Genomic DNA, 12,579 nt, shown 5'->3' with positions numbered 1-12,579 from the left:
CGGAGCAAATCTTGGGGGAGCAACATTTGAGTTGTGTGTTTCTTATAAGGATGCATTCTTAAATCTTTCTTAATAATTTTATGCGCCTTGTTATGGTCCATACCGAGATCATATCCGATACTTCTCGTGCTGATGTGCGAATCTTCTGTAACTGCTTCTCTCACTTGATTGATAATTTCTTCCGGGCGATGATGGTGATTTCGTGCGCGTGTTGACGCTTGTAACGTGCCATGCTGGACAAGGCGAGTTAATAAGGTATGGAAATAAATTAATAACATATTGGCCAACTCTTCGTTAGTATAACGAGGACGTTCCATCGTTCACCACGTTTTCAATCCTCGCGTTGCATGCAAGGAAAAGAACGTCGGACCAGATAGTTTTTTGTCCGTCTACGGAAAATGCACTCGTTTGTTTTAAAAACGTGAAATGGTGAACGATGGAGCATCCTCGATATACTAACGAAGAATTGGCTAATATGTTGTTAATTTACGGCGAATGTCGTAAAAATGAAAGGCAGGCCGCAATTTTGTACGCTGAGCGCTTTCCTGAAAAGCGGCACCCAGCACACGGGTATTTCCATACCTTATTTACTCGCCTTGTCCAGCATGGCACGTTACACGCGTCAACACGCGCGCTAAATCATCATCATCGCCCGGAAGAAATGATCAATCAAGTGAGAGATGCAGTTACAGAAAATCCGCACACCAGCACAAGAGGTATCGGATATGATCTCGGTATGGACCATAACAAAGCACATAGGATTATTAAGAAAGATTTAAGAATGCATCCTTATAAGAGACACACAACTCAAATGTTGCTCCCCCAAGATTTGCTCCGTCGAGAAAGATTTTGTGATTGGGTCTCAGAACAGGTAAATTATATAGTTTAATAATGTATTAGCTATATTTTAAGCTTTTATACGAAATCGTGGCAAATAACTTTTATTTATCGAATATTTCTCGTTGACGCGTTTTTTATATCGTGGCTAATCATATCACCGTTTCTTCTAAAGTCTGCGCAATAAAATGTCAACCTAAGTAATAAACAAAAAATTAATAATAATTTTTAACAAATTGCAAAAAAGGCATAAAAAACATAAAAAAATATATACAGATACATTATTGTACCTTTATATCATACAGATTAACGATATTGATGATATTGAGGATGACTACTTTCTGCGGAGTATATTATGGACAGACGAGAGCACTTTCCGCAGTGATGGCATGATTAATCGCCATAATGAACACCATTACGCCGTAGAGAACCCCCACTGCATAAAAGAAACGCACGTCCAGGGAAGATTTCACGTCAACGTTTGGATGGGGATTGTGGACGATACGATTATCGGACCGTACTTTTTCCCTGAAAATGTAAATGTCACGGCAGAAGTATATTCCGAGTTTCCGGAGGAAACACTGCCCGGTTTGTTGGAAGATGTTCCATTAAACATCCGCCCAAACATCATCTTCCAACAAGACGGCCATCCGGCCCATACTTCCGTTCTCGCCCGTACGATTTTGAATCGTCGATTTACGAACAAGTGGATAGGCATTCACAGTGATCTGCACGAGTGGCCACCGCGATCACCTGATCTCACGCCTCTGGACTTTTTTGCATGGGGTTTTATACGCGATCAGGTATATAAGACACTACCCATGAATCGCAACGAATTGATAGAAAGAATACGGGTAGCAAGTCGCGATATTACACCCGTCACATTAAGTAGAGTGCGACAAAATTTTATGCGGAGAGTCGCATTGTGTTTGGAGAACAATGGTGGACATATAGAACATGTCCTGTAAAATAATACATAATAATACATATTGTAAATACGTTTGTTTAATTGCATCAGGTGTGATTCGCGTTCGGACACCTAGATTATCCACGCGATATTGGTTGCGCCGAGATATTATTCGCGTTGGTGTGATTGCGCTCCGATGTTACCTGCGTGCAAGCCTTTGCGTTAGAATTATATTTGTGTCGGAATATCGTTCGTGCCGACATATTATTCGCGTTAGAATATTGATCGTGCCGATTGATTTCTCGAGTCGGGGTGTTATTCGCGTTATTCACACCGACTGATTCTAGTTAGGATATTATTTGCGTTAGGATATTATTTGCATTAGGATATTACTTGCGTTGACCTAATATTGCGTCCCGTTATTACTCGCGGTAATTCCGTACCTTTCCCCGCGTTAGTTTTAGTATTTCGTGTTATGCCAAGCGCCTCAGCGCCTTATTCTTCGCGTCAGGATACCCTTGGCGATATTGCGTTCGACCATTATTACGTTGGGATGTCACTTGTGTTACGTTCTCTATCTGCGTTAGATTAAGACAATTTGGCGACAGAATCCAATTTACAATTTGGCGATCAGAATTGTTAGGAATCTATTATATTATTTTTTCAAGATCCTTTTTGTGATAGAATGAAATAAAAGTATTTATGAACAAAAACAGCTATTATTTTGTAACGTTTTATTATTACGTTTTTATACAAAACGTATGATTTTCGATTATTTTTATATGATTTATGATTTTATACTTATGATCTGCGACGCTAATTCTCTATATGATTTGTCCCGGCCCGTGAGGCGGGCCTGAATCGCGTAGCAAGTATATGATCGGGTGGCAGAGCGGATCTCGAAAGCGATACGAAACAATGTTGGGCGCCAGGTGTGGATACGGCCACACCACCGTTTACTCTAACCCGCGAAAAGTACTCTACACGAACTCTACAAAGATCCGACATAAACTCTAATTATCGACACAACTCTTAATTCCCACGTCATGACACATCCGCTCTGGCCGATCGCAACGACTGCTTAGGATTTTCGATAGAGGGTCGTGATCCTTACATAGGCTGACTGCGGAGGGGTTTGACCATTGGCGAGGCGAAACAAACACAAAAGAAAGTACTCAAGTAACATGTAAATCTAAGTATAATATAAAAGAAAGCGTGATAATAGCGTTACAACTTACAGGACGCGAGCGAATTATTCACCGTAATCAATCACAATCCCCCGACCACGCAGGGTCTTTCGCAGGGTCCGCGCGTTATAAATAAACTCGGACGCAGAACTAAGATTCTCGGGAAAATCCACTTCAGGGATAATCTACGCGGTGAAATGCGCGAAACATAATAATATGCGCCAACGAAACACTACACGCAGATCTACGCTATTAAATAGGCGAAAAGTGATAATATATGTCGACGAAATAATACACGCGAGGAAATACGTCGAACACGGTAATACAGCGTAACGGGAGCGCGAAAACTAATATCAACTCATACACGAGACTCTCCGAGGAAACAAATAAAAAAATAAGTGTGACGTTATGTGTTCCGTCAGTTCCAGCGTAGGGCCACATATGCCTCAATCCTGAGATCCATCATTAGGACCACATCCACCACGTCACACCAAATAGTAATTAAAATGACTCTACTCTATATCTGCGCGACCAATTACTGAGAATGACTCTACTTCAACGCACGCGAACGGAGAGTTCTCGGGGACGACCGCTACACGCGGATATTCTCACCGAAGGAGTAATATCTCCAAAATAAGGACTTCTCGTAGAACGAACGGCCACGCAAAATAACGACTCCTCTCCGAGGGGACGATATCCAGTCGGGATTTCTCGCAAAAGTTCTCGCTAAATAAACGATACGCGCACAATAATTTCTCGCGGAATAAACAATACCCGCACAATAATTTCTCGTAAGATAAACGATACACGCACAATAATTTCTCGCAAAGTAAGCGATACACGCAAAATAATATCCCGCAAAATAAACTATACACGCGAACTAATGTCTCGCAAAATAAACGATACACGCAAAATAATTTCTCGCAAAGGGAACGATACACGTAAAATAATATCCCGCAAAATAAACTATACACGCGAAATAATTTCTCGCAAAGTAAACGATACACGCAAAATAATCTCTCGCAGAATAAACGATACGCGCAACATAACTCAAGGTTTCTCGCAACTTAAACGATACACGCAAAATAATGTTCTCGCATACCTCCCCTCGAAACGTAACGCGAAGCTTCGCCGCACGGTCCACACCGCGAGCACGTGATACTCACGTCTAATTCAGCCCGGGGCGTGCGGTACTCTCAGCCGGAGTAAACCTTACTCTAAATTTCTTAACGTTAATCGCGGTCGAGTTCGGGCACCTTCTTCGAGAAGGCTGTCTCTATGACCGGTATGCCGACGCCTCACACTTCCCGTACCGGGCGCGGTAGTTTTACGTATCCCGGAGGCCGACACGCCCCTGAACGGCCGGACGCGTGGAAAGCCCGCACGACAAAGCTTTCACTACGCGAAAACTAACTCTAACGCCGATATTTTACACACCAATCGATAGGCACGATAATCACAAACGGTAATCTCCGAATACTCGAAACGGTAATCTAACGCGACGGACTGTTGAGTCGACCGGCGAGGTTTTATTACGCGACACGCATCACCCTCGTGACGAGCGGCCGGCGCCGCACCGTTCTTACTATCCGATCCCAGGTCGGTCGAGTCGGGAAGAAACGGACGCCCCTTCGATATTCTTACGGGGAGTCAGCGGGCAAGCTATGTCTTACCCGTAGAAACGAAACGAAAAGCTATAATCCTCTCAACGGATTCACGGCAATGGCGCGTAGGCAAGGAAACTCTCAAACAAGCCTACGCGTCTCTCTCAAAATCTTACGCGACACGATACCGACACTCCGCCCGCCGTTCCCCGATACCTGATGTCTGGGATGGGTGGCTGGTTACATCTCGTCCTTCCTTCCTTCCTTCAATCTATCTTTTAGGGCCGCCGCCCTCGCTTATTGTCTCGGTACAATTCTCCTCGGACGTCCGTCCACGCTCGCGGTCTACCCAACAGTCTCTCGATCATTCCCCCGGCTTCGACTCGCGGCTTCGACTCGCGGCCCTTTAGATCAGGGCGCTCCACCGCACCGGCGGATGGCGCCACGCTGTCTAAACGGGCCCTCCGGCCGCTTCTTCCTGAAAACTATAAACTCGGCAGTACGCGCGCAATACAAAGATGGGAATGGGGAAGACGGGCACGCAGTGCAACGTCACAACTCATACAAAACGTATTTGATAGGAAGCCGTTTTATTCCGTGACATTATAACTTATAACGTCGCGTGAAGATTAGTCTAAACGCAAGAATGTATAAGCTTAAATTTATATATTCTTGTCTCAAGATATTAAGTTAATCTTATTTTATTCGAGAGAAGAGAATAGGAATTATTGATTTAATCTCAATATTGTTTTATTTTTATATCAGGTTGTGATAAGATTAAACATGTCAAGAATATTTTTTGTCTTGTTATTAGAAATCTTTTCTGAGGGCGCGTTCTGTTATTAGGTCAAGCTAGCCGATTCCTTGCACACCGACTTATTTCGCCTTGCGTCTCTCTCTTTAGTTTCTCGCGATTTCGCGGACGCGAATTCACGCGTCTGGCGCCCAACAATAAAATTCGGTTAGTGGAGTGTTGGGGGTGCGAGAGAACTGCCGGAGAGGCCTATCATCCTTCTCTCCTTCTCCTTTTGATCCGTCACACGGCCCGGACCGCTCCGGGAGTGAAAAAGACGTGACAATATATATATATATATATATATATATATATATATTAATAATCTGAAATAAGTGTTATTAGGCACGAGATCCGTTGGTAACCGTTTCCATCGTTATTTATAACGATAAAAACGATTATCAGCGGATCTTATGTCTAACAACATTTATTTCAGATTATTAATATTTCATCATTAACATTAATAATTAATTCAATATACTGATGCTAATAAGCATCTTTATGTAAATAATGCTACTAAATCTCATTTAAATCTGCAAGGAATTTATTACTAAAAAGTATTCATTAAATATTATGATAATTTGCTTATATAAACTATTTATTAGCATCATATTTAAAATGTATCATATTTTATACTAATAAACCTCTTGTTTATGAGATTAAGATTAAGATTTTTAAGATGCAGCAGCAACATTTATATAAAAAATTATATAATGCTCATGTTCGGGAATGAGTCTGCGATGGTTATGAAAATAGGCGCACGAGGACAGCAGTGATCGGGCGATACCGAAAGCGCCGATTGCGGTAGCGATCTAAGCTCCGAATTCGGGAGTAGGGGACCGAGTCGGCTCCGAGCACTCCCAGTGAACGCACGAGGCTAATACTCTCGTTACGCGAAGTCCGCTAAATAATTATAAGGAGCGTAAGCACACCCTCCTCTGCGATATTACTGCAAACTATACTGCGCCAAGGCATTGTGACTCAATTTGTGACAGCAAAAACCACTGTACCATTAAACGTAAGCGAACTCTCTATACAGAACTACTTCATTCCTTCTCCTGCAATTACTAACGAAGAGAACTGACGACTCGAAACAGGCTTCCTTATAACGCGGAGATTCATACAGAAACATTTGGTCCTTCGAGCCGGATTCAGACCGGCCTCCGTGAATCCTGAAGACTTAAAATTCGAGTCGTTCGCAAGTTAGCCGAGTTCAAAAGCTCGAGGAATGTTCTGGGCCACGTCAGCTCGTTCGCCAAGGACTAACACATAAACATTTTTTTCTGCTGTTACGCTCTCGGAGTCTCCGAATTCCTCTTACAATAACAGTGGCTCTCATATATTCTGGTGTCACAACTGGTTGAAGTGCTCAATTCACACACATATCAAATATGGAGCGACTCCTGGCCGAACAACAAGATGTTATCCGTTCTATCGAACGGACTATTGAAAATTACAAGAAGATGGCGTTGAAGCAACGTACTCCCGCCGTCACAAGAAGCCGGCTGGTTATCTTGAAGGAGCGTTGGACACAATGCCAAACTCTAAACGCCGAGATCAAGACTGCTGCAACTACGGAGCAACGGACCGCTCTCCCCTACTTCGTGGAGGACGAATTCTCCGCTGCGGAAGATACTTACCTAGAAGCGGCGGACTTCCTGGCTCAGGCCTTAGACGAAATGGAAAAACCCGTAACGACTTATAGTCATAATATTCATTCTTCTACTATAAGCGAAAGCAATCCTGTCGCTATACCGTTGCCACGTATTAATCTCCCTAAGTTTTCGGGTCAATATACCGAATGGACGAATTTTCGAGATTTATTCGAGTCATTGGTCGCGTCAAACGAGAACCTCTCTAACGTACAACGTTTACACTATTTAAAGGCTAGCTTGACGGCAGAGGCTGCGCTCGTGATAAAAAATATTTCGATAACGGACGCAAATTATAGAACCGCGTGGTCCGAATTACAAAGGCGATACGACAATCTGCGTGCGATAGTAACAGCTCATTTAAATTCGATTCTAGATTTGCCTTCAATGAAATCCGAATCAGCTTCGGAACTAAAGCGTGTTTACGATACGATTAATGATTCCTTGCATGCCTTGCGAAATATTGGTCGCCGAGTGGACGATGACTTTGTGGTTGCAATAACGGTGCGTAAATTAGATTCTCGTACTTTGCGGGAATGGGAACTACAGTTAGGAGGTGCAAATGATCCTCCGCTTTATTCAACATTAAGTGAATTTCTAGTCGGAAAAATGCGTGCGCTCGAAGCCATCTCCGACGTCAGAAACGATTCTAATAGCAAAAATCCCCGTACAGGAACCACGAAGTCCCTCGTCTCAAACGTCTCTCACAAATGTATGGCTTGTCAAGAACCTCATGCTCTGTATCAGTGTAGTAAATTTAAATCTTTCTCCGTAGATCAGCGGAAAAATCTTGTAAAGACACAGCGCTGTTGCTATAATTGTCTCGGAAAGGGACACTTTCCAAGTACCTGCCCTTCACAGAAGCGATGCACTCACTGCCAAGGAAAACACCACTCGCTTTTACACTACGGAAACGAGCCTAATTCTTCGAAGGAATTGGAAACTTCGAAAGCTAATGATTCTAAGTCTGACGTTCCGGTAAGTGAGCCGAACTCCACGGTAGCATTAAAGGTGCAGATTGAAAGGGTCTCCAATCCAATCACCACTCCAGTCTTACTCGCCACGGCCAGAGTCTTAGTTAGGACGACTGAAGGTCGTGCGCTACGGATACGAGCGCTAATAGATACAGGTTCCGAAGCCACCTTTATAACGGAAAGGGCAGCACAGGCTTTGCATTCTAAGCGCCAGAAAACTAAAGTTCGCGTCACGGGATTAGGAGGTCGGTGTTCTAATGTCTCCAATTATCGTACATTCATTACATTAAGCTCTTGCAGTTCCGAGTTTTATCATGTTAATACCCGAGCTCTCATTTTGCCTACTCTTACGTCGTATAAGCAAATGCCAAAGGTCGACCACGAGCTATTCCCTCACTTGCGAGATTTACAATTAGCGGATGCGGATCCATCTAACCAAGACCGTATTGACTTATTGATAGGCGCGGATATCTACGGTTCTATCTTATTAGAGGGGTTACGCAAAGGTTCTGAAACAGAACCAGTTGCCCAGAGAACCATCTTCGGCTGGGTCATCTTCGGTCCTTACAGTTCCATCAGGAATGTGGACCAGACTACTAGTCTGCACGCCACGGTGTCTCCTTCGGTGGACGACGAACTTCGCAAATTCTGGGAGTTAGAGGAAATTCCCTTTACGCGATCGCTCACTAAAGAAGAAGAATATTGCGAAAATCTTTTCGTTTCAAGCCACTATCGACGACCCGATGGGCGATATGTAGTCAGACTGCCCTTTAAAGGGGATGCTGTAACTGAATTCGGGAACTCTTTGCAGATTGCAGTTAAATCTCTGATTCGTCTAGAAACTCGTCTGTCGAGAGACCCTGCCTTGCATGAGGCCTACAATCGTTTCTTAAATGAATATGAGCAACTTGGGCACATGGCTCGAATCACGCCTTCAGACCAAGTTGGAAGTTCGACGTTCTACATGCCCCACCATCCTGTTCTTCGCGAAGCTAACAGTTCAACCCCGCTGCGAGTTGTGTTTAACGCTTCCAGTCCTACTAACGTCGGTTTTTCTTTAAATGACCAACTCCTAGCAGGTCCTAAGTTACAAGAGGATCTTCCTTCTATACTCTTACGTTGGAGAACACATCGATACGTATTTATTGCCGACATTGCCAAAATGTTCCGGCAAATATTAGTCCATCCCTCTGATACCGATTATCAGAGGATAGTATGGCGCCCCAGTCCTAATGGCCCAATAGTGCATTGCAGGTTACTCACCGTTACTTACGGACAGAAACCTTCACCTTATCTAGCCAAACGCTCTGTGAAACAGTTATGTATTGACGAAGGGGCAAGGTTCCCACTAGCTGTGTTGGTGCTCGAGGAGAGCACGTACGTCGACGACGCACTGTTTGGAGCGTACAAACAATCTCAAATACTTGAAATGCGCGATCAATTAAATAATTTATTGAAATTAGGAGGCTTCCAGCTGAAAAAATGGGCGTCTAGCCATGAGGAGCTTCTCGCTGATGTGCCTATAAGTGAACGTCTGGATCTCTCTAGTGTGTCCTTTCAAGAAGACGCTTCTATTAAGGCGTTAGGCTTGTCTTGGAATCCTTCCAACGACTCCTTTTCATTCTCCCTCAAGTTTTGCAAGCCTAAAGAGGCTTCGAAACGATCAGTGTTGTCAATTATTTCTCGCATTTTTGACCCATTAGGCTTGATTGCTCCCGTGGTAGTTTCCGCAAAAATCTTTCTTCAGGAGCTGTGGATGCGAAGACTCGATTGGGATACACCCTTGCCCACCGACCTATTAGAGTGGTGGGATACATATTACAGCGGCTTGCAGCAGCTACGAGAGATCTCGATCCCTCGGTGGACTACGCAGGGCCCAGAAGTTTTAGGTCTTGAACTACACGGATTCTCAGACGCTTCCAGCCGAGCGTATGCTGCTGTAGTTTACATTAGAGTAATAACCTCCATGGATCAATTTGACGTAACTCTGCTGATTTGTAAAACCAAAGTTGCACCTATTAAAACTGTTAGCATCCCCAGACTAGAACTCTGCGCTGCTGCACTGCTCGCTCGACTCGTTAAATTCAAGTTGCTCTTAAATTGCTATCCGTGCCGGTGTATTGCTGGTCGGACTCTCAGAGCATTCTTGCCTGGCTGCGACAGCACCCGTCCATCTGGAAAACATTCGTCGCGAATCGAGTGTCTGATATACAAACGCGATTACCTCTCGCTAAATGGGGATACGTCGAATCAAAATTGAACCCTGCTGATTGCGCCTCCAGAGGAGTAGAAGCTACTACTCTCAGAGGAAGGCTGCTTTGGTGGAAGGGACCCCCTTGGCTCAGCCAACACTCTACTTCGTGGCCGGAGCATAATCCTGCGATGCCGGCAGAGACTATCCCGGAAAGAAAGAGCGTTCAGGTTCTAACAGTAAAACGCGAGTCTCTCGAATGGGACCTACCGACGGAGATCTCTTCGTGGCCACGCCTTCTTCGAATAACCGCTTACTGCATGATATTTTCTTATAACCTCAGAAAACGTGTAGGCGCTTCGAGCGCCGTCCCGAAAAGCGAAACAATCTCACTAGCTAACGCCATCAGGCGAGCTCGTTCCCTTTGGATAGCCAAGGTCCAGGATCTATATTTCGCCGAAGAGATTAAAACGCTTAAGTTGTCAAAACCCCTACCGCAATCCAGCCGTTTGAAAGGTTTGACTCCGTTCATTGATTCGGACGGACTATTACGAGTAGGCGGGCGCTTAGAACACGCGCCTTTCTCGTTCGAAGAAAGACACCCCATCATTTTACCTCGACACCGAATCTCGGACCTCATAGCGGAGCAAGCCCATAAACGTTGCCTCCACGGAGGAACGCAGTTGACGCTCCGAACTATAAGACAACAATTTTGGATAATGACTGCTCGAAATTTAGTCAGGTCCCTCATACGAAATTGCGTAGTGTGTGTTCGCCAACGAGCAGACCCCGTAACCCAAGTGATGGGTTCGCTACCTAAACCGCGAGTGACTCCGGCGCGTCCCTTCCAGCATTGTGGAGTTGATTATGCCGGTCCATTTAAAATTCTGCCCAAAGTAGGTCGCGGCCAAAAGACCTATAAGGCGTACATTGCACTTTTTGTGTGCCTCTCCACTCGCGCGATTCATCTCGAGTTGGTAAATGACTATTCGTCCGGCGCCTTTCTAGCCACCCTTAAACGATTCTCGGCTCGGCGTGGTCTTCCTTCGGTACTTTACAGCGACAACGGAACCAATTTTCATGGAGCCGACCGTGAACTGGCCAGAGCCTTCAAAGTACTCTCTAGCGATACGAATCTACAAGCCCATCTGGCTACCGACAACGTGATTTGGAAATTCATTCCTCCCTCCGCCCCGCACTTCGGAGGTCTGTGGGAAGCGGGAGTTAAGTCCGTAAAACATCACTTGAAACGAATAATGGGCTCTCACACTCCTTCCGTCGAAGAGTTCACTACTCTTTTAACGCTAATAGAAGCTTGCTTGAATTCTCGGCCTATCGCTGCCTTGTCTGATGACCCCAATGACCTTTCCTCTCTCACTCCTGGTCATTTTTTGATTGGAGGCCCTTTGATATCAGTACCGGAACAGTCAGTGCTGGAACTATCTGAGGGAAGACTCGATCGTTGGCAGCGGGTGCGTCTTGTACAGGAACGGTTTTGGAAAGTATGGTCAACAGACTATTTGCATACTTTACAGCAGAGAACAAAGTGGCAACAGAGCTGTGCTAACTTAGCTAAAGACGAGCTTGTAATTGTGCGAAATGAGCTACTACCTCCTACTAAGTGGGAACTGGGACGGATACAAAAGTTGTATCCGGACCAAGACGGACGAGTACGGGTGGTAGACGTCAAAACCGTCTCGGGAATCTATAAGCGGCCCATCACCAAACTGTGCCGTTTACCCATCTCTCATAACGAATCTCAGAAAAGTGAGTAGTTACACGGCGGGCGGCGTGCCCAATCCGTTTCCCTTTGTATTCGTTTGCGTCGTTTCAAGATTAAATAGATTAATAAGTATCTTCTCCTAGGTTTAAGTTGTATGTGTAAGCTGAATTCCTCGTATATATCTATAAGTTATATATCTGTAAATCGTAGATCTACGTAAGTTAAGTTCATCTTATAACTCGATCTCGTATAAGGGTCGCGCTGTTATAACACATTTCTATCTCTCCTTCGGAGAGAGGCGAGCGGCATGTTCGGGAATGAGTCTGCGATGGTTATGAAAATAGGCGCACGAGGACAGCAGTGATCGGGCGATACCGAAAGCGCCGATTGCGGTAGCGATCTAAGCTCCGAATTCGGGAGTAGGGGACCGAGTCGGCTCCGAGCACTCCCAGTGAACGCACGAGGCTAATACTCTCGTTACGCGAAGTCCGCTAAATAATTATAAGGAGCGTAAGCACACCCTCCTCTGCGATATTACTGCAAACTGTACTGCGCCAAGGCATTGTGACTCAATTTGTGACAGCAAAAACCACTGTACCATTAAACGTAAGCGAACTCTCTATACAGAACTACTTCATTCCTTCTCCTGCAATTACTAACGTAGAGAACTGACGACTCGAAACAGGCTTCCTTATAACGCGGAGATTCATA

General features: G+C 44.8%; 2 protein-coding genes across 2 annotated transcripts; both read left to right on the top strand.

Annotated features, from left to right (window-relative positions):
- The first annotated feature begins 436 nt into the window (after window positions 1-436).
- Window positions 437-2,209, top strand: LOC139813833 (uncharacterized). Its single transcript, XM_071779626.1, has 2 exons — window positions 437-871; window positions 1,143-2,209. The coding sequence occupies exons 1-2, from the start codon at window positions 437-439 to the stop codon at window positions 1,803-1,805; spliced, it is 1,098 nt and encodes a 365-aa protein (XP_071635727.1). The 3' UTR covers window positions 1,806-2,209.
- Window positions 2,210-6,719: 4,510 nt separating this feature from the next.
- LOC139813195 (uncharacterized) lies at window positions 6,720-11,920 on the top strand. Its single transcript, XM_071778588.1, has 2 exons — window positions 6,720-9,980; window positions 10,094-11,920. Exons 1-2 carry the CDS (start codon window positions 6,720-6,722, stop codon window positions 11,918-11,920), a joined length of 5,088 nt encoding a protein of 1,695 aa, XP_071634689.1.
- Window positions 11,921-12,579: the final 659 nt, after the last annotated feature.

Source organism: Temnothorax longispinosus, chromosome 1, assembly GCF_030848805.1.
Source record: "Temnothorax longispinosus isolate EJ_2023e chromosome 1, Tlon_JGU_v1, whole genome shotgun sequence".
In the NCBI taxonomy this organism is placed as follows: domain Eukaryota; kingdom Metazoa; phylum Arthropoda; class Insecta; order Hymenoptera; family Formicidae; genus Temnothorax; species Temnothorax longispinosus.
The sequence above is the reverse complement of the archived record's forward strand: the minus strand, read 5'-3'. Positions and strand labels throughout refer to the sequence as shown.

Excerpts from the sequence above, each read along its gene's own strand:
- LOC139813833 (XM_071779626.1), top strand. The coding sequence starts at position 437 with ATGGAGCATCCTCGATATACTAACGAAGAATTGGCTAATATGTTGTTA. Across the intron at positions 872-1,142 it reads GTGATTGGGTCTCAGAACAG|ATTAACGATATTGATGATAT; the intron begins GTAAATTATATA and ends TATATCATACAG.
- LOC139813195 (XM_071778588.1), top strand. The coding sequence starts at position 6,720 with ATGGAGCGACTCCTGGCCGAACAACAAGATGTTATCCGTTCTATCGAA. Across the intron at positions 9,981-10,093 it reads AAGTTGCACCTATTAAAACT|AGCATTCTTGCCTGGCTGCG; the intron begins GTTAGCATCCCC and ends TCGGACTCTCAG.